Source organism: Anser anser, assembly GCF_964211835.1.
Source record: "Anser anser genome assembly, chromosome: 4".
Classification (NCBI taxonomy): Eukaryota; Metazoa; Chordata; class Aves; order Anseriformes; family Anatidae; genus Anser; species Anser anser.
Window position 1 is genome coordinate 50,685,741 of NC_139724.1, and position 23,839 is coordinate 50,709,579.

The 23,839-nt window shown below is 44.0% G+C and overlaps 1 protein-coding gene across 14 annotated transcripts in view; it reads left to right on the forward strand.

Annotated features, from left to right (window-relative positions):
- The window catches only part of LNX1 (ligand of numb-protein X 1), a 149,956-nt gene that overhangs the window by 82,303 nt on the left and 43,814 nt on the right, over positions 1–23,839 (forward strand). For 11 of the 14 annotated variants that reach the window (XM_083835398.1, XM_083835396.1, XM_083835395.1 and 8 more), the window contains one exon: positions 2,450–2,930. In XM_083835398.1, the coding sequence (XP_083691524.1) occupies positions 2,545–2,930 (386 nt within the window). In that variant the 5' untranslated portion in view covers positions 2,450–2,544. Of the gene's footprint in view, positions 1–2,449; positions 2,931–5,280; positions 6,357–21,298; positions 21,550–23,839 lie in introns of those variants that run through there. The other 3 variants (XM_083835390.1, XM_083835392.1, XM_083835393.1) reach the window with 3 other exon arrangements.

The following is a 23,839-nucleotide window of genomic DNA, read 5'->3' on the forward strand; positions in this document are numbered from 1 at the left end:
TGTTGGGTCTCCCCTCATTTCACCAGGTGTGAGGCATCTCAGATACACATTGTTTTGCCAAGACTTAAAAACCAATGCACGGAAACCTCTCTTGACTTGCTGCTGATGCTGTGTGGAAAGCCGTGTTGTGTTTCATCCCTGCCTGTGCCTGCATTCTTCCTCCACGCCCCACATGCCAAGCGAAACACTGGCAGGTCCCCACAGATAAGTTTTAAATACCCAGAGAAACAGGTAATAAATGCAGCCTTAAAGAGCCAAGAAATCAGGGGCCTGTCACCCTCCTGAACCTAGGATCTCCCAGCTAAGATGCTCGGGCCACCAGGCCGTGTCTTTGCTGCTGCTTTTCCAGAGTAAGCACACGAGGCCTGTTGTGCAGTATAGCCTACATATGGTTTGGATTTTGTGCTCTGTTAGAAGAAATATTCCACCTTGCTGCATGCCGGCAATGCCATGGATATTTCAGGGATGGCTCTGTCACTCAAGACCACTAGGTGCAAAGTGGCAGTGACCAGAGCCCCTGCGTTACCTGAGGTAGCAAACCCCTGCCAAATTTCCCAGCCATTTTAACTACTGCATTGTTAGGAATAGGCTGAATCTAATTCCGTGTCTGCTAAAGCCCATGCTGACCTTCTTTTTGTGTGTGGCAGCAGATCCAGGTGTGTCTTCTGATAGTAAGAAAGAATGAAGTTCATAAAGCAGTGCTATTTTCATCGTGTTCAATTGATTTTTACTTCATTTTACTGCTGCTCTCGAACCCACAGTCCCACAAACTGCATATTGCCATTCTCGCAAGTGGTGAGAGGTTGTGACTGGCTTGTTACTTCTCAAACAACTCTTTGTGTCTTCTCTCTTATTGGAGCTTGCCAGTACTTTATCTACAGCGATATCTTTTGTCTTTTTCTTGATTCATTTTGCCACGTGTCACCTTAATAAAGCCAACTAATACAGTTTTTAATTCCTATATTAAGACAGAAGGTATATTTGTTTTCTGCACTACATAAAGATGTCATTTTCTTCACAAAGTTCTCTACATAAAGTTCTGATTAATATTTTTACAAAGGGGAACATTTGCTACAGTGTAGAGTATTTTAAATATTTGCAGGAATTCAAATATGTGATGATTTTAATTCAAATGAAGCTACTGCTAAGCAGGAGACAGAGTGTATGCAGACCTTAGTCTTGCAAGCAAAAAAATGCTATTATACAGCCACTTAGCATAATAGCTATATAAGAATAGGATCTAGCAAAGCATTGAAGTGAATGTTTGACATTCAAGCATCTGGATAGAGTTAGTGGGGCTATCATTTTACCTATATGTCAGAAAAACCCTGCCATGTTGATGTTTAATTTCTCAGGTTTAGAGCCCACAAGCTTTACATAAAAATAAGGTTTGTTTTCATTTTAAATGAAAATGTGCTCTGTCATAGTCAGATTTTTTTTATATTCCTTCCCTCATTTGCCCTCAAACGTGAGTGTCTGAGGCTGACAAATTGTCTCAGCAAATTAAGTCAAGCTGGAAGCAAGGGTACAGTGCTATGTTAGAGCAGCAAATAAGATTTATATTTTCAAGCAAGAGTAGTAATTAGGCCATTGCATATTTTATGTCTTCGTGTTTATTTTCAAAGAGATAGATCAAAATAAGCATAGATGTAATGAGACGTAAGTAAGTGCTTCAACAGGCAGTCAGGGTTCATCAAGTAAAAGCTACAAATTACTGCCCGGTTTTGCTGCCACCCACAGTGTTTACATCTTTGAAATACCAGCAGGCAGGTGCCCTGGCCAGAGCTTGCTCATCAGCACTGTAGTAAGAGAAATAGTACAAATCTAGGGCTGTAACACAAATTATTAAGTGAACAGGCTTAATTTTTGTTCAGTGGTTTTGAAGATCAGACAGATCCATCACTGCTGTGTAAGAGGATGGTCTGGAGGGTCCCAGGCTCTAAATCTGTATCCTGCGTCTGTGTGCACAATGTCTGTGTGCTCATGCGGGCTAGGCCTAGGTGCTGCTTTCCCCCTCTGCCCCAAGCAGGTGGCTTGGGCAGTAATCATTATTCTTACCCATGTTTCTGCACAATATTGCCGTGTTTGCCTATGCATGATGCTGCTTTTCCAGCAGAAGTAATGTGACCACTATAAAAAAGTCATGTGATGGGTCTCATAGTTATATGTTAATTTAAGGTTTTCAAACCTTACATGCCAGTAGTATTCTCGCTGTTCTGATGTCTTTCTTTACAGTGAGAGTAGTTTTGTCAGTTGAGCTAGACCTAGAAGCTAAAAAGTTCACTGGAGTTCACAATCTATTACTTTTCTCTTCTTTGCTTAACCCTCCCATCCCAAAGATGCAATGCTTCCCTAAAAACTCCCAGAGTACTTTATATCCAGGTACATACCATAAATACACTAAGAAAAAACAATCCAGAACATAATTGTTTGGCTTTCTTCCCCACAGATCTGATGGCACGCAGGCCTTGCTGCTGCTCTCACGAATAGAAACCAGGTTGGGTGCTTCTGTCTGCCCTCTTCTGAATTGCACCAGTTCCGAGTATGAGCCAGAAAGAAGAAGAAATGGAGGAGAGGTCCCCGCCGCTCTGTGCCACCTGCGGCCAGGCACATTTACCAGAGGAAAACCACTTGTACAGCTACACGGAAGAAGTCGATGACGATCTGATCTGCCACATCTGCCTACAACCTTTGCTTCAGCCGCTAGACACGCTCTGCGGTCACACCTTTTGCACGGCCTGCCTTACGAACTTCCTCTTGGAAAAGGACTTCTGCCCCATGGACCGCAAGCTCGTGGTTCTCCAGAGCTGCAGGAAGTCCAGCATCCTTGTGAATAACCTCCTGGACAAGCTAATGGTTAGCTGCCCTTTCACAGAACACTGCTCAGAGGTTGTGCAGCGCGGTCATCTCGAACAGCATTTCCAAACCCAGTAAGTTTTGACTGAGAGGTGGTGGGTTTTTTTAATTGCTCTGTCTTTTACTTATGGAGAGGAAAAAGTATCTGCAAGTAATGCTGATTAAAATAGACTTAATGTAAAGAAAGATTTATCAATTTCAGTCCCTGTGAGCACCTATGCTATTATGAGTTTAGAGCTGAATTTCTATTTGACAATATCTCACTCTTTTTTTAAAATCAAATCCACTCCAGGTACTCCATGCTCTTGTTAGCAGTTCTGAGTGGATACCTTGTGGTTAGCTGCATAATGGAAGCGTGTATTTAGTCATCCGAAGAGATCTGCCAGTTTGGGGAAGCTGAGCTACCATGAATATTTTAGTGGTACATTACGGCTTTTGTAATTGCCCTTTCTTCAATCCATTTTTGAATCGCAAATGACCTACATGTGAAGTAGAGCAGAAAATATTCCAGTTTGGTCTTTGGAGCCACGGGCTCCTTCCTTCCAGGTGAGCACCAGCCCTGCACAGGCACCAGGGGCCTTGCACAGGCCCGGCCTCCCCAGCATGGCATGGGGGAGCGACGCTCAGCATGCTAACCTCCCCAGGGGCCAGGACACCCTCTCTGAAGGAGAAACAACCCCCGGGAGCAGCTTGGTTCCTTTGCAGGGGGAGAACTGATGGTGAATGATGCTCTATTTGACGGGGAAAAGCACGTGTCTTGCGTCTTCGGCCTTCCTTGCGGCAGGCAGGAGTGATGAGGCACCTCCAAGGCTTTGATTTCCGACTGCTTTGGTGTAGCCCAGATAACAGCATCTTGAATCCGAGGAGAGCTGGGGTGTAAGACATGCCCTTTTCTATGGCCTTTATCTGTTGTTCAGTGAAATGATTTCCCCTCTGGACCGCAGGTGCGACTTATGCTCCTAGGTGAGGAATTTATTCAACTTATTCACTGCTTATGTCATGGTTTAAAAAGTCGATCATTTTGCATCTCTAAAACTCAAAAAAAAAAAAAAAAGAAAGAAAAAAAAAAAAAAACAGAAAAAGGTGGTGGCAGCTGTGCTCCACAAGATTAGTTTTCTGCTTCTAGAAGAAGAAATTAGCAAAGTTCCCCGTGATTTTCTGCCTTTGTTCAGTAATTCTCTGACATGCCACAAATACAAATCTCAAAAGCAATGCAGGTAAAGGGACTGACAGTCTGCTGTGAGCTGCTGTCACAGGGATTATGTTGCTCTACAGATTGCAAAGATAAAATCTTCAACCCCTAGTGCAAATACCTTCCATTGTGATATATATGGCTGACTTTAATAGATTTTAGATCCTTCTTTTTGACTTCACTTTTTCTTGAGATGACAGATCCATGACCATAAAATTAATTAGAAAAAATATGCAGAAACAAAGAAAGGGACATTTTGTTTTCTACACAGAAGCCACACAACCAGCATAATTCCTGGCTTCTAGTGTTGGACATGTACAAGTCTCTCCAGTGGCTTGGTTTCTCCTTCTCTTAAATAAAGGCGCCCTTCAGAAACATGCCTAGCAGAATTGCACTGTTGTGATTGGTGTTTTAATCCTGTAAAAGTCCAGCAAGTTTTATTCGAATGATTATCACCAAGTGTCAATGGCCTGGCAGGATCTCTGAGTTCCTGACGAGGCCTGGGCCCTACCAAGGCATGTTCAGGAACACATCTCCACAGCCTCTTTCTGCATCTCCTCCCCTGTGCCAGGCTCTCCCCACTAACTCCCAGCCTTGAAAACCCAGAGCAGAACTGTGGTCTCCATGGCCATTAAATCCTAAAGCCTTAAGGTAGTGCACAACAAGGTGGTGTTACACAGCTTCTTCTGTGCCACCCATGACCATATTTTCCATATTCAGGACAGTTTGGAGGGCTGAGTTACCTTAAGGCTAGAGGGCAGAGGCATATAAATAATAGGGTACATTTGCTGCTGAGGGTTTCACTAAAAAACATGAGTCTTTATTGTTTAAGCCAGTTGAAGGTTTCCCAGGGTCATGCCCTCACTGGCATTCCCACCTAAAAGAATTAGGAGGGACCCATAAAGGAGATTTTTGAAACCTTATGTTTGCAGAAACAGTGCAGTACATTTCATTTTTAATGTAGCATTTGTTAATAATCACCAAAGATATTTTATGCGTCTGCCTAATTCGATTCAAAGAGGAGCAGAGAAGCATTTCTTGCCACCCCACTCCCAGCTCACGGCGGTGCAGGAGAGGAGAAGGGCACTGTGCTCTTCAGGCACCAGCTGCAGCATGCCCAGGCACAGTGCAGGCTGAGCTGATGGGGTTCTCCTAGCAGTGATGAATCAGTAGACAAAGTGTCTGAATTTGCTGATTAGAAACAAATAAATAAATAATATTACAGTAACAACAGCCTGGTGCCTTTGGATAGAATGTCTCAGATGCTGGCTGAAAAAAATCTCGGCTGAGCACGATCTGTGTTTCCAGTGAAAAAATCAGACTCTGTTAGAGTCACCAGTGCAGTCGGCAGTCCCCGTGTTTCTTGCACAAATCAGTCTCAGATCAATCCTGGTTCTCAGAGAGAAAATGAAAGCTTGCCCTGTTCAGGGGTGGGGTCGCTGATGGGATGAGGTGAGCTTGCTGGTTTTTATGCTTTGTAATTGAAGAGAGGACTTGAATTTTTTTAAATCTCCAGTTACCACAGAGTAGACCACTGAAAGCATCCTTATTTAAAATGTTTGCTCTTGCATCCTGAGAGAGAGAGAGAGGGAGAGGAGAGACATGCCCTTGGCTTACTACATGATTTATGTTTGCACAGAACCGTCTGACTGGATGTTGAGAATTCAGACCGCGATGCAAGCAGCCAGCAGTTGGCTGCAATCCTTTGTGGTGTTTTACTTTAAAAAGGTGTGGTCTTCTGCTGTAGCTCACTTCCAAACTCCACGGGGGGCACGTTTCCCCCGTGTCAGACGGCTACACCCTTCCGTGATGCAGTTCAGCTCGTAACCCATCTGCTCGTGGGCAGTGATGTAAACGTACCAGCTGGCTCCAAAGAACCACTCTGAATCCTGCAGGAGGCAGGTCTCTTCCCCGAGCATCGCTCTGCTCTGCAGCATAAGTCACTGTCTCGCCAACCATGCTGTGCTGTCCCTAAACCCTCACATCTCCCCATCTGAGAGTCAGAACGAGTAATCCTCTTACAGGTCAATGATTTTGCAGCGTAGCCTCGTTTGTGGGATTTAAGCTCGATTCATAACGTGCTCCCGTTGCGTTGAAATGGAAAGGCTCGCTTAGAAGGGGCTTGGCTGGCACGACAGCTTCGCGGTGCGTGTCCCACCAGCACAGAGCGAGTGGGAAGGAGGAAACCTAGCAGCAGTGCCAGCCCCGCACTGGGAATGAAGGCTCTCCTGTTACTGGTCCTACCTTGGCTAAGCCCTGCAAACTACATAGACAATGTGGGCAACCTGCACCTCCTGTACTCGGAGCTGTGAGTACGCGCAGTCGCGCTGTCCTCGTGCTCTCTGTCTGTCTGTCTCACCTGAGCGGCGGGGATGTTCTCACCATTGTGGGGGTCTGTCTGTCTGTCTGTCTGTGCCTGGGCGTATGTGCGAAGGAAATATCACAGCATCTTGCCAATAGTCTGAAAGAAGGCTGCGAAGCAGCTGCTTCACATCCCAAGGGCTAATAATAGTAATACGTCCCCCTTGCTTTCTGCTCCCAAAGTGTGGCAGTAGCTAGGGTGTACTGAGTGAAAGAGGTTTTTTTGCCTTATGAACGTGCTCTGCTGTGCTGGTGTTTCCAGGGGTTGTTGGGTTTGGTTTTTTTTTCCATTTCTGAATCTCTGTTTCTTCTGTACTTGCCAAGAATAGCTTTGCCTGGGAGCTGGGCATAGAGGAGGGCATGGTGCTGGGCACCCCTGGTAGAGCTCTCACCGTGTGTACACGCATAATGCTCTGTGTGTAAATCTGCATGCCTGTAGCAAAACACTGAGAAGCCTTTCACCAGAAATAATTCACTGGAGACAGGAAAGAAATTTCCTGTATTTGTGCTTTTCCCACAGCAGAATGTTATTTTCTCTAGTTTAAATGTAGCAATGCATGCATATATCTACAAAAAATATCTTAAAAATAATTCCCAAACCCCACAGCTGATCTTTCCAATCCATAAAAGAAATATTCTGTGGTATCATCTCTAACTGACACTAGTTTAATCTGTGCTTGAATGTTATTGTAATGGTTAATGGGGCCTTTATGAATAGAAATATACATTTGCTCCAGTGTGTTTTAATTAGTCATGTTTTGTTTGTGATTTAAGAAATTATACATTCTGAGATCTTCCTTGAGATAATGAATTAAATGGCTAATTCTGCTCAAAAGTCAGAAATGACTGTGCTACGTCTACAGTGGGAATGTTTCAGTAACAGTTGTGATTAGTATCAATGAGACTAATTTCCAGATGATTTGGTCTCTGCCATTACACAAAAAACCAGGGTTTTGCAGAAACAGGAAGTCCCCTTTTGAAGTGTTCGTGTGATATGCATGGCAGCTATTAATAATTTAGTCATTCTTTGTACAACTGCTCAGGATTTCTGTATGCCATGGGTGCTTTCAAACATTTAGTAAATCTGGTTTTGAGGGTTGCAGCTATGCCCTCAGTTTAATTAACTGGCATTTTGTTAAAGAATGTTAATTAAAAAATAGAGTAAAATAAAATAAACCAGTGAAGCCAAGCAGGCTACAGGAGCAATCAAGCTCAAACAGAGCAGATGAACACTTATAATGGAAACAATGGCATCTGGGACATCTAGTTTCCAGGAAAACAAACTGATGAGATTAATCAGAGCACAGGCGCACGCACAGCTTCCTTGCTTTTCTTGGGGAATTCAGGTTCACTGACTCTCCCAGGATAAAGGGCTGTGATGCACAGTAGCTATTCAGCTCTTATTTATTTAGCCTTCTAACCCACAGAGGTGCTGTTCTCATGGATGTAGGCAGTCGGTCTTAATTGAGCGGGTGTGGGCTCGGGCTTGGACGTGCATCTTTGGGTGTCAGCAATGGGAGGTGGCACGTCCCCGGACCAGTGCCAGCCCTGGGTGCTGCCCCATGCCCTGCTCACCGCCCCATCGCCAGCCAGGGCGGCGGGCAGCAGGATTCGCTGGGGCTGGCATAGCCCAAAAGGGCACCACGTGGTTTGAGCTCGTTTCAGGAGTCTCTCCTCCTCCGCGTGGACTCTGGATGCTGCACAAGGCGCTGATCGGTGGGACGGACACAGGGTGCTCTGATAGCAGTGGTTGAGAGAGAAAGAGGGACACAGTTTCCAGTCCTGTTTAGTCAATGTATACGGATGTTAGGACCTACAGGTTGTTACTTTGGCTAATCAGGCACTCACATACAGGATATTTTCCATGCCAAGTTTTAACTGCCAAGCTTATCTGATGGCTTTCCCCACTGCTCAAAGCCAGACCATAGCAAGCAGAAAACCTTTTTTTCATTATCCTACTCTCTTTGCGTGCTGGCCAGCACAAATACTGGCCTTGGTCAGGACTCATTATTTGGCTGGCTGGCAGCCACCAGAGATACCAGCCAGGGGAGGGGGCAGCAGGGCTGCGAGCAGCCTGGGAAGAGATTTGGAAAGGTGGGGGATGTGGTTGTCATCACCAGCATCAGGGCAAGAGGCAGAATAAGGGTGCTGGGTTCGCATCACCTTCCCTCTCATACAGCCCCTCTCTTTTACCCTGTTCAAACAGAGGCTAGATTATTTGTGTTGTGCTGTGGGCGTTTGCTTTGGTTCGAGGGTATTTAGCTCCCTAAGTGCAAAACAGGTGGTTTGGGGAATAGGGACTACAGCATAGCCCTAAGCCTGGCAGGAGATGAAGGCTCTGGAATTCGTTTAAGAAAGAAAAAGGCTATTTGAGGAGAGTTGGATAGGAGAAATGAAGTTGGGGAAAGGCTGTGTCAGACCCTTGCATTTCAGCTGTGTGCCATGCAGGGAGAAAGAGGTGTGTGTGTCTGTGCACTTGGTGGGACAGGTGTGGAGTGCTGATAACTGCAGGTATGCTCAGCAAGCAAATAATGTGTCTCCTGACACTGTTGCCCACACGAGAAGCACTTCCCTGGCCATCATCTGTTGTGCCTCCTTTGCCCCCAGCACAGATGTCTCTCTGGTCCTCACTCTGTACCAAGCTGTTAATAGCAGCCCTGGGCAAGCCAGGGTGCTCCCTCCCGTGGGATAGTCCGTGGCAACACCTGGCAGAAGGACATGAGAAATCTGTGTGTTTTTGTCCCCTCCTGAAGTCCTGAAGGAGGATGTGGGATGTAGCCACACCAGCCCAACAGCTCTTGGTATCCGTGGGGTCTGCAAGACCCTCCAGATCCATGGCACTGCCCAGGGTCTACGTCTTCTCCTTTATGTCCCTGTAAAGCAGCCTCAGCAGATACAAATTCTCTTTCTTATCTATATAAATAAAATTGAGGGAAAGGAGGATGCGAGAGCAGGCAGCGAGTGACCTCACCTTGTCCATCCGAGGACCTCTGCCACATGGACAGCATGGGGTGGTGTCCAACCTAATCCCCCTCAGCACGTGGCCCTGCTGACCGAGTGGCCGCCTGGGCAGCGTGCTCAGCACAGGTCCTGTGCCAGAGAGCCCGTGGCAGCTGTGCTTGCCATTCTCCGAGGATTAAACAGACCCCGGCTTGACTCAGGGCTGCTAATACACTGGCTGGAGGCACCCCACTAATTTAAATCAAGACTTTTATTTTAAATCTGTTGTTAGAGCAGAAGACACAACCTAACTGCTACACCCACATGCAAAAAAAAAAAAAAAAATCCTTCTTTTGTGTCTTACTGCTCTTGGGTTTTACATGAAGCAGTCAAAGGAATCCCACCAAGTTAACGGGATCAAGTTTCCCCATATAACTTTTATATGATAAAGGCTCTCCTACATTTCAAAACAGCACTTTGGCTGGAAGAGACAGTAAAATTTAGTTTCTCTGTTCATCCAGTTTAAGAAGAGGCACGAGTGCCAGCTGTCTTCTAGTGTCCTTGGGCATGTCTGGTTTCTGGTAAGCACAATGTAGCTCAAGCCATTAGGTGAAAGAGGAATTCCACAGTGAAAAACAAGAGAGGAAAATTATAGTATCTTTTAGAAGGTTGCTTTCAATTCAGCTAATCCCCTCAAGGCTCCTCAGGTTCGAAGTCAGAGCAATACTGCATTTACAGAAATGGCCAGAGCAACATTTAAGTACTGACCTTAGAAAATCCTCCCACACGTGGCAGCTTTGCAAAGCCCAGTGGAGAAACGTGGGTCTGGCTTCAAGCCTGCACTCGGGAACTTAGGGAAGGCAGGGTACCTTGGTCAGCTGGGCTGTGTGTGTTGCGTGCAGTATTTGGGGCAAAAATGGTAAGGCTGGGACACCTCATGCTTGTGTGCTAGTCCTCTGCGAAAGCCACGTGCTGCCCTCCTTACTCAATGCAGATCTGAGCGTGTGAAAATCTGTGCCAGAGCTAAGCCGTGAGGTTAATTAAAACTGAAAGTGCTGGTAAGGAATGCTTAAAGTGAATGGAAACATTCTTGAATGAAAATGTAAATGAAATGTCTGCAATATCTGCATTAAACAGACAGGACAAAGCACATTTAGATGAAATGTGAAGAGTCCTTTCCAGTAGAGGTGACTGCCCCTGAGGAAAAGGGGGCAAAACCTGCTGTACTGTTCTTAAAAGATGGAAGGAGCTGTAGTCCAGACTCATGACGTTGAGGCACCCAGTATGAATTTGTCTAGATACATCAGGTGCTGTATTCAGGAGTATTTGATACAGACTACGCTGCTGGCATAGGAGAAAAAGCAGTTGCCTCTGTTGAGCGTGACTACTTGAGCCCAAAGACAAGCTCCAGAAACCAAACCTTCTTTGAAAGCTTTAAGAATTGGTTGGTTCTGCCTGAGAATTTTGTGTGCAATGGAAGTTGGCCTTCCAGTAATGCTTTGAGAAAGGTCGTGCTTTATTCCTTACGCACATGCATGAAGCTCACCTTTCCTCCTCCGCAGCCACCTACACACACCTGAGAAGAGAATTAGACCTTGCACTCTGCTGGCACGTTTTCTTATGGCTGGAGCCTTCTCACACCTTTGGAAAAGCCTGATGCTGGCCAGTGTCAGTCCCAACAAATGAGCTTCATTGCCAAAAATAAAACCTGTGCCAGCCAATAAAGTGAAACCATGCCAAGGTGAAAAGACAGTGCAATAATTATCGTTGGCAGAAAAGTTTCTTTTCATGAATGAATTATGCCTCAGTTATGTCTGAATTTTGTGTAGGCTGCTCGAAAGAAGTGTGCTTACACTATTTGCCTATGTAAAACGGGAGCACTCTTGGGGCAAACCTTGTTATCCCTCTCTGAGACCGGTTGGGAACAGGCATCCCACTTTCAGATGGGGCCAGAACAGGGAAAGCACTGGGGCAGGAAGGGGCAGGGTGAAGGGAGTTGCAAGAGGTCGGTGGTTGCACACAGGCAGCGGACACTCGTTTCTCTTCTGTCATTAAGCCACCCTGGCCGTATGCTGCAAGTTTGGCCGACCTCCACATCTCTCTGACAATTAACCTAGTTTAGCACTGGCACTGGCAGCATGACAAGGATATTTTTCCTTGAGCTATTTCTCTGACAAATCTGGCAGAACTGGGCTGCCCTGTAACGCAAGGATAAATGCCAGTCTTGCAGAGCTCTAGTGCCCATTGTAGAATAAATCCTGCTCTGAATACTGGTCCAGGGATCAGCTACAGCACAGTAGGGAAGCAAACTTGTAGGTTTGAGGGTCTTGTCTTATTTGTATTTATTTTTTTAATATTCTTGACCTGTGGGGGAAATCTGCTTTCAAGGTTCCAGTCAACAGAGCAGCATTTTGTGACCTTCTCCATGAGCAGAGCCATTGCTCAGGAACTAGAACTGATTTTCTGCATCTTGGCATGTGACTGCATGTCCAGACTGGCCCCCTTCAACACTGTAGTGACCAGGTGGATGAGGATGCCAGCAACACAGGACACAGAAACAGATTTTATACTGACATCACTGACAGTACTGGACTAAGAGCACAGACGGTGGGTGTCAGCATAGATGGCTGCTTGGGGCTTCATATTTTAAAAGGAGGGTCCAGCCTTGTCCCTCTGTGTTGGACTGGTACCTCAGGAGAGGTATCTGTTAGTAAACGATGTTTCATATCATGACTAAAACCCCACTGTCACTGAAGGATTCCTGGCTTGGAGCTGAATCCTCTTTTGGGATTAAGAATGCGAATTTCGTTTTACATCACCCCTAGGCCTTGGCAAAGTTGCAGTTGACGAAGACTGAATATATTCTGTGAATCCTTAGACTATCTCTAAAATATGTTTTATGCATTCATATGATTTATTAATTGACAACAGATTCTGAATACAGATTGAAGCAAGTTCAGGAGCAACCTAGTGAAATGACTGGAGATTACAACAGATGCTGTACAACTTTTACACACACACGCAAAAAAACCAAAAAACAACAAAAAAAACAGTAGATTGTCTGTAACTTCAACATATTTTACAACATATCCTCCCAACATGAGGTAAAAGAGGCTGACTGTAACAGTGAAGAAGTCAAGCTGTATTTCCAGGAAGTTCTTTTCTCCTTTCTTCTGAATTTCTGTTGGCAGCACTATCAAACTTTATCGATAAAGTCTTGCGTTTCTCAGCACTCTAGACAAGCAAACAGATTTGTGAGGATCACACATAACAATGACCCTATCTGCCCTGGTTTTCATTCTCTCTTCTTTCTGTTAAGATCATGGACACTTGGGTGATGAGGAAATAATCACCATTGACTCCTCTGTCCTTGAGGAGTTGTCCTGCTCCATGACACTGCTGTGATACATGGAGATAAGTTAAGAGAAGAAATTTGGAGTTGCTAGAGCAATGTTGATCTTTTAGTTGCTCTTTTTCACTTTTATTTGCATTTACTCACCAATTATTTTCTACCTAGGTAATGTAAAATAAACAATTAAAAATGTCTTTAGTGGTATACATTTCAGGTAAAAAATTCAGTCATCAATGTATTACTGTAGGAGTTTTTCTCTCTTGCTCTACTGAAGTCACATTGGCAGGAAACAAGAGTTTTAGGCCAGCAAGTCATTTTATGTTCACATATTGGGAAACTTACACCTCTCTATATATTGCGCATTGCAGTCCTATCATTCACTAGACAGTGTGTAATATATTCTTAATGTAGAATTTCAATAATTTAGTAACCTCTTAAACAGAGAAAGAGGGGAGTATGACCTGCTCTGAGGATCATATTTTCCTGTCTCTTCTGCAGACCTTAGAGAACTGATAAGATTAGTAGACTGATGGCCTTGTTATGGTTAGTGTTTTATTAAGAACAGCCAGTACTAATTTTGAAAGCATAATTAAGGGTATTTTCTTTTCTCCTCTCATATGTGATAAGCACTACTCTTATATGTTATTCTTAACATTCAGCTAGCACTGATGAAGTCCTGCTGTTCTTTTACCTTCCTTCCCATGTAAAACAAGTAATGAAGTGGTTTCAAAAGAGCATCCGCGGAGGCCTCTTCACTTGTAGATTTTATAAGTCAGTAGTACAAAAGGCCAGAAAACATCCCATGTGGAGCAGGCTTTTACAGCGAGGAGGTGGGCATGATTAACCAAATCTGTGCTGGAAGACCACTGGAAGCAGAGAATACTCTGTACTGCTACTACTATATGAGGATGTGTAGGCCGATATGGATGAGCAAGGCTGTTTTGCTCAGTATGTACGAGCATCTCCTGCCAAGAGACTGAATTACGGTCAGAAGTAAGTGCTCTCTATGAAGAGCACATGTTGCAACAACGTCCTTCTCCAAACAGGTTTTGCAGTGGGAACATGAATCCCGAGAGGTGGTCAGGACTTGACTCACTAGCTCCAAAGGATCCAGGCCACCAGTTCTAGTTTGAAGATTTGGCACATCTCTCCTGGTTTGTCTTTACATCAGGAAGATGACACTGCAGGAGAAAGGCTGAATACAAATTCTGTCCCAAATGCAATGTGTACACGCTGGTGCTTTTGTCACTGGGATCGGTTGCAGGGGTGAGCACAGTTGAAAGCACCTGTTGCTGTTACTTCGCCCCAACCCAGACCATGATGGAAGCATTTATACCAGTAATATTAGCTGAGTCAATATAGAAATCCTGAGGAGATTCTGCCCATGGTGCCTGCTGTGTCTTGTGAGTCAAAAGTATGGACATACAAATGTGCTTTCCTCAGTGCCGTGTCTGTGAACTTTTCTTGGTGTCCATTTTAAAAAGTCCCACATTTACATTTTGCATATCTTGATGAATTTTAGTGGACTGAGTGCGCACCATTTCTAGCAAGCCTCCTGCTTCCAGTTTCTTCCCTCGGAGGGGATTGAATTCCAGCACATTCTTGTTTTATCCTTCCGAGACATGAGTGTAATGAAGTTGGACAGTAATGGTTGCTGCATTTCACTTTTTTTCTGCTCTGTCCCCAGTGGTCTAAGCATTTGTAGGTTTGAAGGCACTTACAGTTATGGTCTTTGAGTTCAAAATAAATCAGAAGAGAACAGACCAAAACAGGACAGAGCATTTAGTAAGATATATAGTATACATATAAACTTGCACTTAATATGTTGAGCTGACAAAGCAAATAAATGCAAAGTTTTGCAGACTTGCCTTTTTTGTAATCTAGGCTTGAATAATAGTAACATGACCCAAGTGAGCAAAAGAAATTTATAATGGGAGGCCAAGAACAAGTAACCGTCTTCTACAACTAATGAACTGTAATCCATACCAGAGATTTCCAAAATGCATTTGTTCCTCTTCCACCTACCTCCCAGCAGAATCAGCCTGTCTTCCTTCCTCTTTTCCTTCCCTTTCTTCAGCAGATGCTTAGTTATATCCCTCATACTTTTGCTAACTCAGCACTGGAGAGAGGGAAATAGCTGCATTCTTAGGAAGAAGATGCATTTCACAGACTTGTGATAGTCTCCTTGCTTTTTGTTAAGGTCTGCTAATTGTTGTTCAGATCTTTCTGTGCTTCACATAGCCCCTGCTTTTCAATGTCCCCAGCAAATAGAGGTTGACAAGCAATGCAAAAAATACCATAGTGATTTTGTGCCCTGTGGTGCTTTACAACACCAAGAGAACTCACAGCTGACAGCATGAAGGTTTTTTGTCTGTGATGAGAGCTTGGTTTGCCTGCATGTCAGGTAAAAATAACAGTTTGATCTTAAATAGGTGTTTATTTTTTTGCAGTGTTACATAAACTCTCTTGGCACCACCTGACAAGTGTGAATTGGCTGCATCTGCCCTATATATGTTTTGAGAGAAAATGCAGGTTTGCAGCCCTTTATATTTGAGTCTTTTGGTTCCTTAGACGTGACTTGTAATGCTTGCCAGTCTCTGTCATCACCAGTATCGGGCTGTGCTTTGGTTTTGTTAACCATTTTTCACATGACTGCTCCTGTCTACCCTAAATCTTTCTCTTTCCTTTGCTACCTCTAAATTCATGTTTTCTTTACACCTTTGCTCTTTGCCTCTCCCACAACCTAGCAATGAACTGTTTGGCAGAGCAGTAACCACGGATCAAGGTCAGCAAGGAAGTATGGCTTTAAACACTGCATTGTATGATGGCAGCACCTATCTCCTGCCTGGTGGAGGGAAGAGAAGCAGAGACCATGAGAAAGCAATTGAGCTGGTTTAAAAATTTAAGACTATCTTGGACACAGGCTCCACTTGTAACCACTACAATAAATACACAGAGTCAAGGTCAAATAAGGACAGATGTTGCTGACCCTGGATTTAACTGTGTCAGGTGAATAGAGATCACCCATCCATAACCTCAAAGTCACTTGACGAGTTCAGGGTATCAGTCCATGGAGAGACAGTTCTTCCTGGGCTGCCCTAGCCCTGTCCTCCTCGTTGAGGTGATGGTGAGGCCCTATCCGCTCTGTTCTGTCGTCTCCAATCTCCTGATGCCTGTGAAGGGGCTATTCTCTTGAGGGTGCTGTCTTGTTCAAGAAGAGTAAGAAGGAAAGGGAAAGAGAGAAAAGGGCTGATTGGACCAGCCAAGGACTTGTGTGGCCAAATGCAATGGTGCTGAGCATTCTGAGCCATGTGTCTTCTGTCTCCTCGCACTATTTCAACACTGCAAAACTCTGAGCTGGTTATGCTTCTTATTTTAAATTTATGGATTAATGTATGAGTAAACTGTGAATTCAAGCTGTGGAGCTTAACGTCAGGAAAACGTGGATCTGAAGGCTCAAAACAAAGAAAGCTTTATGGATTGACCAGGTTTGGTGACACACTCTTTATGTTAACTCCACTTCAACAGTTCTGGTGAACTTTAAACATTTACCTGTTAGACTAAACATAGGTTAAGCCAGGCTGTGAAATAACTCAACTGTAGAGCTGACATCTGATCAAAATCTTATCTACTGATCTTCTGCCTAGCTGAATTACCACCTGGACCAAATTCCTTAAAACAGTTGCACACTGTCCTTCAGAAACCGCTAAAAACAATGAAAATAAAGTAAGTCAAGGAAATAGGGATTGTAATATGGTCCAGTTCCTCTTACCTAGTTAATTTGTTTGGTTCGAAGACCACATTTCTCGTTGTTACACTATCTGTTATTTCAGTAGTCAGAGTAGTCAGGTAGAGGAACCTATGGAGGATGGAAGAAGAAGTGAAAAGAGCAGTACCAACACGCTTGGATTAGTTCTTTACAGATATTATTCCATTGACCATTGACTTCATTGACAAATGACTCCTGACTTTCATTGGAATGAACTAGGAAGAATGAGGTTTTGTGTACATGGAGAAACATTTATTTTTTACATACCTAGGGAGATATGGAGTAGTAGAGATCCAATTATATATGTACATTTTTGGGGAGGAGTGGGTGGGTGGAGGAGCTTCTAACCACTCTGATTCACACTACACTGTTTTTAACAGAAACAACATGTTTAAAAAAACAACATCCCTTGAGGATCTGTGGGTGAACGAGTTGAAACAATACAAATAAAATGTCATGGGCTCCAGCTTCTGCAATCTCTATGACAAAAAGATCTCCAAAAAAAACACCCTGTGTGGGGGCTTCATCAAACCTCAGACTCCACTTTCCTGTCCCTTATGACAATGGTAGCTGCATGACAACAGATCTTACAAAATTGTGACTTTCCTCCTGCTTTTTTTTGTTTGTTTGTCTTTGTTTGTTTGTTTATTTGTTGTTGAAATTTATCTTCCAGGCTTGGCAGACACAAACTCCAGAAAGTCCCTTTTAAAGAGGATGTTTTCAGGAGAGTAGCAGGACTGACGATAAAATAGTGACCCGTATGACCTCTGCATGGTCAGGTCTGCAGCTAAAGCTCAAGAGTGGGGGAAGGTTCCCTGTTTGTCTCCAGACTTGAGCCTGTTCCTTGTAAGAGTCATCCACATCACAACAGAAGGCTTCAAGGGGCTTAGGGTTAAGGTTAAGGAGTGGGAATATGTAGCTAAAGGCTAGCCATGGATCCCAGATCTCTCTCCCCACACCAATGGCTGTACATAGAAATGGGGATGAAGCAGTAATTGTTTTTGCATCTCTGTTTCACCGTGATGTCCCAGGCAGAAGGAAGCAGAGTGCTTCTGTTGGTTGTAGGGAATTGATATCTCAATGTTTGGGTCTTCATTCTAAAAGCTTCTGTGAGTTTTTGGGTATTTGTTTTTTTGTTTGTTTGTTTTCCCCCTCCTTCTCTTTCTGGCAGTGCTGGAGAGTGGGATTTGTCTGGCACCATATGACACTCCTCCCTCCCTCTGTCCCTATCCTCCCCCTAACTTGGGGAGCCCTGGGTACTGAGGAAGCCAGGAGGCAGCCCCAGGCCTGCCCAAGAGCCACTGTGGCTCCAACCTACCATAGTACAAAGAGCAAAAGAAGAAAAGGAGACTCTGGAAAGGGCACTGAGGAGAGGGGAGGATAACAGCCACTTCCCTGGCAGGGGGACTGTAGGCAGCACAGCTGTTCTTTTTGGAAATGTCAGAGAGGAAGAAGAAAGTGTCAAGGGAGTTGTCATCAGCAGAGAGCACTATAGGTGTCTCCAAAACAGTGCTTCGCACAGTCATAATCCTTTCTTGAAAAGGAAAAGGAAGCCTGGGTCTGACTAACTTTACAAATAATGAACACCACTTTAAAAACAGACAGGTAAATCATAAAATCACTTAGGATCCAATTTCTCTCTGATGAATGAGAGCACAGGCGTGGCTTTGTGCAGTCTGCAGCAAAACCAGCAAAATGATGTCCCTGGGCTCTGCAGCACCTTCATGGTGCAAAACGTGACCTCAGAGACTTTTTGAAATCCTCCTAGTGTATGCCCATGTAGTGAGCCATGGCAGCTCCTTCTTTCAAGAAAATGCCATCTTCTCACCGATCCTGAACCTGCACGAGACACAGCTGGCCAAGTGACCCACCTTTCAGTGACTTGGGTTCTTTTATTAAGGATGCAGCCAGGAAAGTCTGCCTACTAATCAGGAGACCTCTTTTTCCCTCTTAAGTTTATTAGAACATTGTTGTTTAAATTATACTTTAAACATTCTAATTAAGAGAAAACAAATTATCAAAGGAAAACAAACAAACAAACAAACAAATAGATCTGTTTGTCCCCCAGTAGCAAAACGATCTCTTGACTCACTTCCCTGTGTTACTTATGACCATGAGCATGAATCTCTGTGCCTCAGTGTGCCTGATTCTTCGTGGGTTGTAGAATGGGCAGACCTGAAAACAAGACATAATTGTGCTGATACCATGATTGTACACAAACACTGTCTAGTGTGAAGAAAAGAGGTCTGGATGCAGAGTCTGGAGTTACAGGGTGCAGGGGCATGTGGAAATGAATGTCTAAAATGGGCACCTAGAGGTCCAACAGTTTCTACTTGGTGTCCTAAAAAATGTGGGCAGAGAAGAAAGGGCAGATGTTCTCCTGAAGAGACGCTCTGAGCACACAAGAAAGTTGATCTATAATAAAGCCCATAAGCTGAAGCTGATCCATAATAAAGTGACCGTGTTGCTCTTACTCTAGGGCAGCTTCTCTAGTGAATGCTCTTATTTCAAAAGAGGGATGTCTCCAGGGAAGCTATTCTGGGATGTGTGTTTCTACACTTATAATTTACATAGTGTGGCTAAGGTATTATTCCACAACCACTACAGCAGTCATGTATTTCCCTCCTGCAGACAACCCCTTAGTAAGCAGCACCATCTCTGGAGGCCTATGTGGTTGACCTTTGTGGAACAGCTTATGTTCAGTTTTGGAAGGTCTCCTTAATGCCCATGTCAAAGTACTCAGCAAACCCTCCTGCAGGATGCTGTGACATCTTTAAGTATCTTTTAAGGAAATAAGAAAATAATTAGCTGTGAGGCTGTTGTTTTGTTTACAGTCACTAAATTGTTAGGTATTTCTTTCCCTTTCTTCCTCCTCCTCTTCCCTGTATATTGCACCCTAATAAACACACTGTGCTGAGTGCTGAGCATCTGGCTTTGCCCTTTCAGGCACAGCCTGTGTTTCACAGACATTTAAGGAGTTCTTCAGCCTTCAGAAGGTACAACCAGATAACGATAGGTAAACCCCCAAACACTGGTCTGAGGCACTGCAAAAAATACTAAAACGAAGAGCAATGTCTCAGTTGCTAGTATACACAAATATATTACTGATTCTGTTTAGTCTGTCTAGGTCAACATTTCTTTTTATCCTTGATGTTCATGTCAGTGTGGGGGTGGATATTTTGCAACCGGAGCAAATTTGATTATTGTAGCTGTAAGATCATTCTGTGTTACAGAGCTGGTCAGTTTGGCTGGATTAGCCATCTGCATTGACAGGCTGCTGGGGTAATATCTGCATGAAGTGAATAGAATTCAGTTTATATGTGTCTGGGTGCCAACAAGTCCGATGCCCCCAGCATGCACCCGTCTGCCAGCAATGTAGATGTCCAGCTGGAGATCCTGGCTGTGGGTGATAGCCTGGGTCACCTTGAGTCATGACGCAGTAGCGTGTCGCTGCGAAAACGAGCAGGCGATGAGGCACAGCACGAGCGCGCTGCTGGAGTTCAGGCTGCCAGCTCCCTTCTCCAGGACCAGGGTCACCTCACTTGGAAGAAGGCAGGCTGTAATTATCCCCCTTTGGAGCCCATAATGAACTGACATCATTTCCTACGCCACCTTGGTTTCCCTTCAGGGGGGCCGTCATCACAGCTAACGAGACCCAAGCCTCCTCGACCTGTGACGTTAACAAAATCACAGCCTGCGCTGGAACGGCCTCGGGCTCAGAGGCTGGCTGAGTCACCGCAATGCCACAACCTGTCACAGAGTGCTCACAGCTTGGATCCGCTTCAAGGCAGCCTCTCGCATTGCAGCCCGGGCCCTTTTTGTAGGAGCAGCAAGGTCAAGCAGGTTGTACCCTCTCTAAGGACAGCAGGGGCAAGGCCACCATCCTGGATCGCCCAGGGGAATATGACTGCAGCTCATGCTCAAGGTTCAGCTCTCCAAACCTGCTGCCCAGGTTTGCCCAGGGTGTTCTAGGTGCCCAGCTGCATGCATGAGGTTTATATTTTAATTTCTAAAGCAAAAATAATTATTAGGGCTTCAATACTGGAATGCATGGCTGCAACAGCGTAAAGGGGAGAAGGAAAAAGCAGCTTCCTAAAGACCATTTTGGGATTTTTATTCTATTTTCTGTGTTTTAACAGAACAAGTATATAAGTTAACGTGTTTTGTAATAGGACAGTGTAAAATAACTGCCTCTTAGCCTGAGTATTTCTTAAAATAATTGAATAGTAATAATGAAAATAAAATGAATGAAAACCACGCAAAAATAGCATGCCATCTGAGAGAGCAGAAATGACAAGGAAAACTTGAAGAAACCTATGGTATCTGCAAGCTAATGAATACGATGAAGCAGCAGTCTTATCAGCTTGGGCTAAAAGCAAGATACGGTGCAGAAATGATTTTCTCCTTCTCTTACTTGCCTTGGGCAGGGAATCCATTTTGTGTTGTTGGCACTTTGGTACCCACTTATGAAGGCAACTTCTGTCATTAAAGAAGTCCAGGGTTGTATCCCTCCTCCCACCATAGCTTATGCATTATCTCTGTTGATTCACCACTTTCACCCTGGTGGTCTAAGAAAAGACGACAGACAGGTTTTTTTGGAGAGGTTCTCAGACTGTTTTCATGCTTCAAGGGTCACTGCTTCAGCTTCAGACCAAAGAAAAGCTCTTGTGCCTGGATGGTATTGTCAGTTTTTCCCCAAGATACTGGCAGGACTAACAGAGGACAGTGCCTTTTCTTGCAAACCTCTCCCAGCTTCAATGAAAGAAGCCACAGCAGCCTTTGAAGCAGGATTTCCCCTCCCCAGGCACCTGTTTCCCATTTGGTGATAGCGTCGGGCTCCTTCTTGCTCAGTCCACCTCTGTGAATCCGTCCTTCTTGCTGCACCTGGGCTGGGTTTCAAGAGGAGGAGCAGAGACCAGTCTTACCCAAACCTGTGTTTTAGTGCTGAAAGCGCTCCCAAAAACTGAGGAGTGAGGGCTTGAGCTCTCTCAGCCTTCCTTGCCAAGCAGGTGCTAACAGTGGTCCCTGAACAACAGGAGGGAAACTGCACCACTGCATCATCGCATGGTTTCCTTGTTAGTGAGTACAGCGCTGCCTGTGCATGTGGAGAGAAGGCTGAGTGGACTGGGCTTTTTTCAGATTTGGCTGAAGGAATTCAAGTTTCAAGTATTTCTGATACTTGTGTTACAAATAGTGATTTGAGAAAATTATTTTTTCTTAATTTTACAGCACCATATTGTGAGCATTTCCTACCATGTGAGCTTTCAGAGGATTGTAAACAACATTCCAGCCATACTTGTACTGTGGCTGGATACGGACTTTCTGGAGTCTTTAAATGCTTTTACAGTGTGTGTTTACTTTAATGGAAGGGTGAAGTATCTCACTGAAACATCTCAACATCTCATATTCACCTCAGTGAAACCATAAAGCCACAAGCAGTAAGGACTTTTGCATGCCCGTTGGGTTTGGGAATTTTTGTTCTGAAAACCGGCTCCTAACTTCCCTTTGGTCCATCTTCTTCCAGCCTTACTTGCAAAGGGGAGGACTGCAGAGGCAGGGTGAGCAGAAGTCAGGATGATGATTCTCTAGTATGAGATAAGCAAAATGTACTGCTGGCTATGTTATCCTCACAGAAACTTCATGTAACGAGATATTCAGTCAACAGTGTGACTTGTGTACTTCTTATGCCACTGTCAAAACCTGTTTTGGTTGAAATCCTGGAAACTGAGCTGTGATACAACAGGAAATGCTTTCCCCACCCCTACAAGGAGACCGTGTTTTTTTTAGGGTTTTATGTAAGGTGATTCACGAGTCACATGCAGTTCACTTCTTACAGGAATGACTCCAAGTCCTTACTGAATATCAGACACTGAATTTGATAAGAGGGGAAAATTACTTTTTTAAAATGGAAAACATTTGTGACATCTTATGACGCATTTTGTGATGGTGAAGATGTTTGTTCAGCATTCAGATGGGCACCTGACAGGTGTTTTTTCTACTTCTGAGAAGGCACGTTAAGACCTCCTTTTTCTGACCTTCCCCAAGAGGAAGCAAATTTCAGAGAACAATGTTTACCAAGATGTGTTAGTGATGTAATTTAGATATCCATGCTGACCTGAAAGGAACCTTATGTGATTTTCAGGTCGCTGAGAGGCAAGTGCCACCACAGCCAGACCTGTGGGTCACCCTTCATAGCATGTTCTGTCAATAAGAAGGTATAAAGACAGCAATCATTACTTACTGACTGCAGCCTCATTGTTTCTTGTAACTTCAAATTCCAGTGGAGACAACATTAGCAAATCCAAGCCTTGGATAGAAACCACTTTGAAACTGATTGCAGTGTTCACCTTTTGTTATTTTACATCTAGAATCTTATCTGCATGTATCACTGCTTTGTGCCAACAGAAGCCTCAGCCCTGCTTGCTTGTTGAGTCTGTGGCATAGCAGATATTGTAATTAGTTATATATTAAAAAAAAGAAATGCGTGTTAAGTATACGTAAATGCAAAATGTCTGTCTGGGAGGCACTTCTGTCTGTATTTGAAAGAACTGAGCTACACTGATCTTGTTGTTCCCATATCATCAACCCTGTTAAAGAACCAAAATCCCTGGTCCCATTGCGAGCATATTTTTCTCACTGCATCATAAACTTTTTATAGTATAGGTGGGGATAATAGGAGGTGAAGACAATGCAGAGATGCTAAGTTCCAGGAGACTAGTTATACCTGTTGAATATAAACCAGTGATCAAAACACTAAATAAACATGAAAAACACATGAATCAACAGAACCGGTGTTTATTCTTGGCATTAATTATATGGGTGTCCATATAGTTTGAAAAACACAACGTAGAGGATTGTATTATGAGTATTGCAGTGCCTTAAGAATCTCTTTGGCTTTACACTTGTCATTTTTATCCCAGACAACTTGATTGCAGAAGCATTAGCATTTCTTTTGAAACTTCATACAAATATTCTTATTTCTCCAGGCTCATTTTTCTAAATCAGGTAGATATTCAGTGATCCTTCTGCATTCTCATTGTGTATCGTCTCAATTCCTACCGTAAAAAGATTTTATTACTTTATTAGTACAAGGCAAAATCAGTGGTCAGGATTTCCTGCAGAATACCAGTGCCACTCTTTGAGCAGCCTTGGGTTAGACAAGAAGCTGACAGCTGCTGATGGCAAGAGTTATGTTACGTTCCACGTACCCAGCTAACACCCCTTGCGTGAGATTGCTCCCTCGTGCGTGCCATCTGTAGGTAAAAAAAGGTACAGGTATTGATAGGCAACTAGGTTTTCCACAAATATATCTCTTGAGGTTGTTTCGAGTTTATATTTTTCACTTCATTTTCACACAATGTTCCAGTTC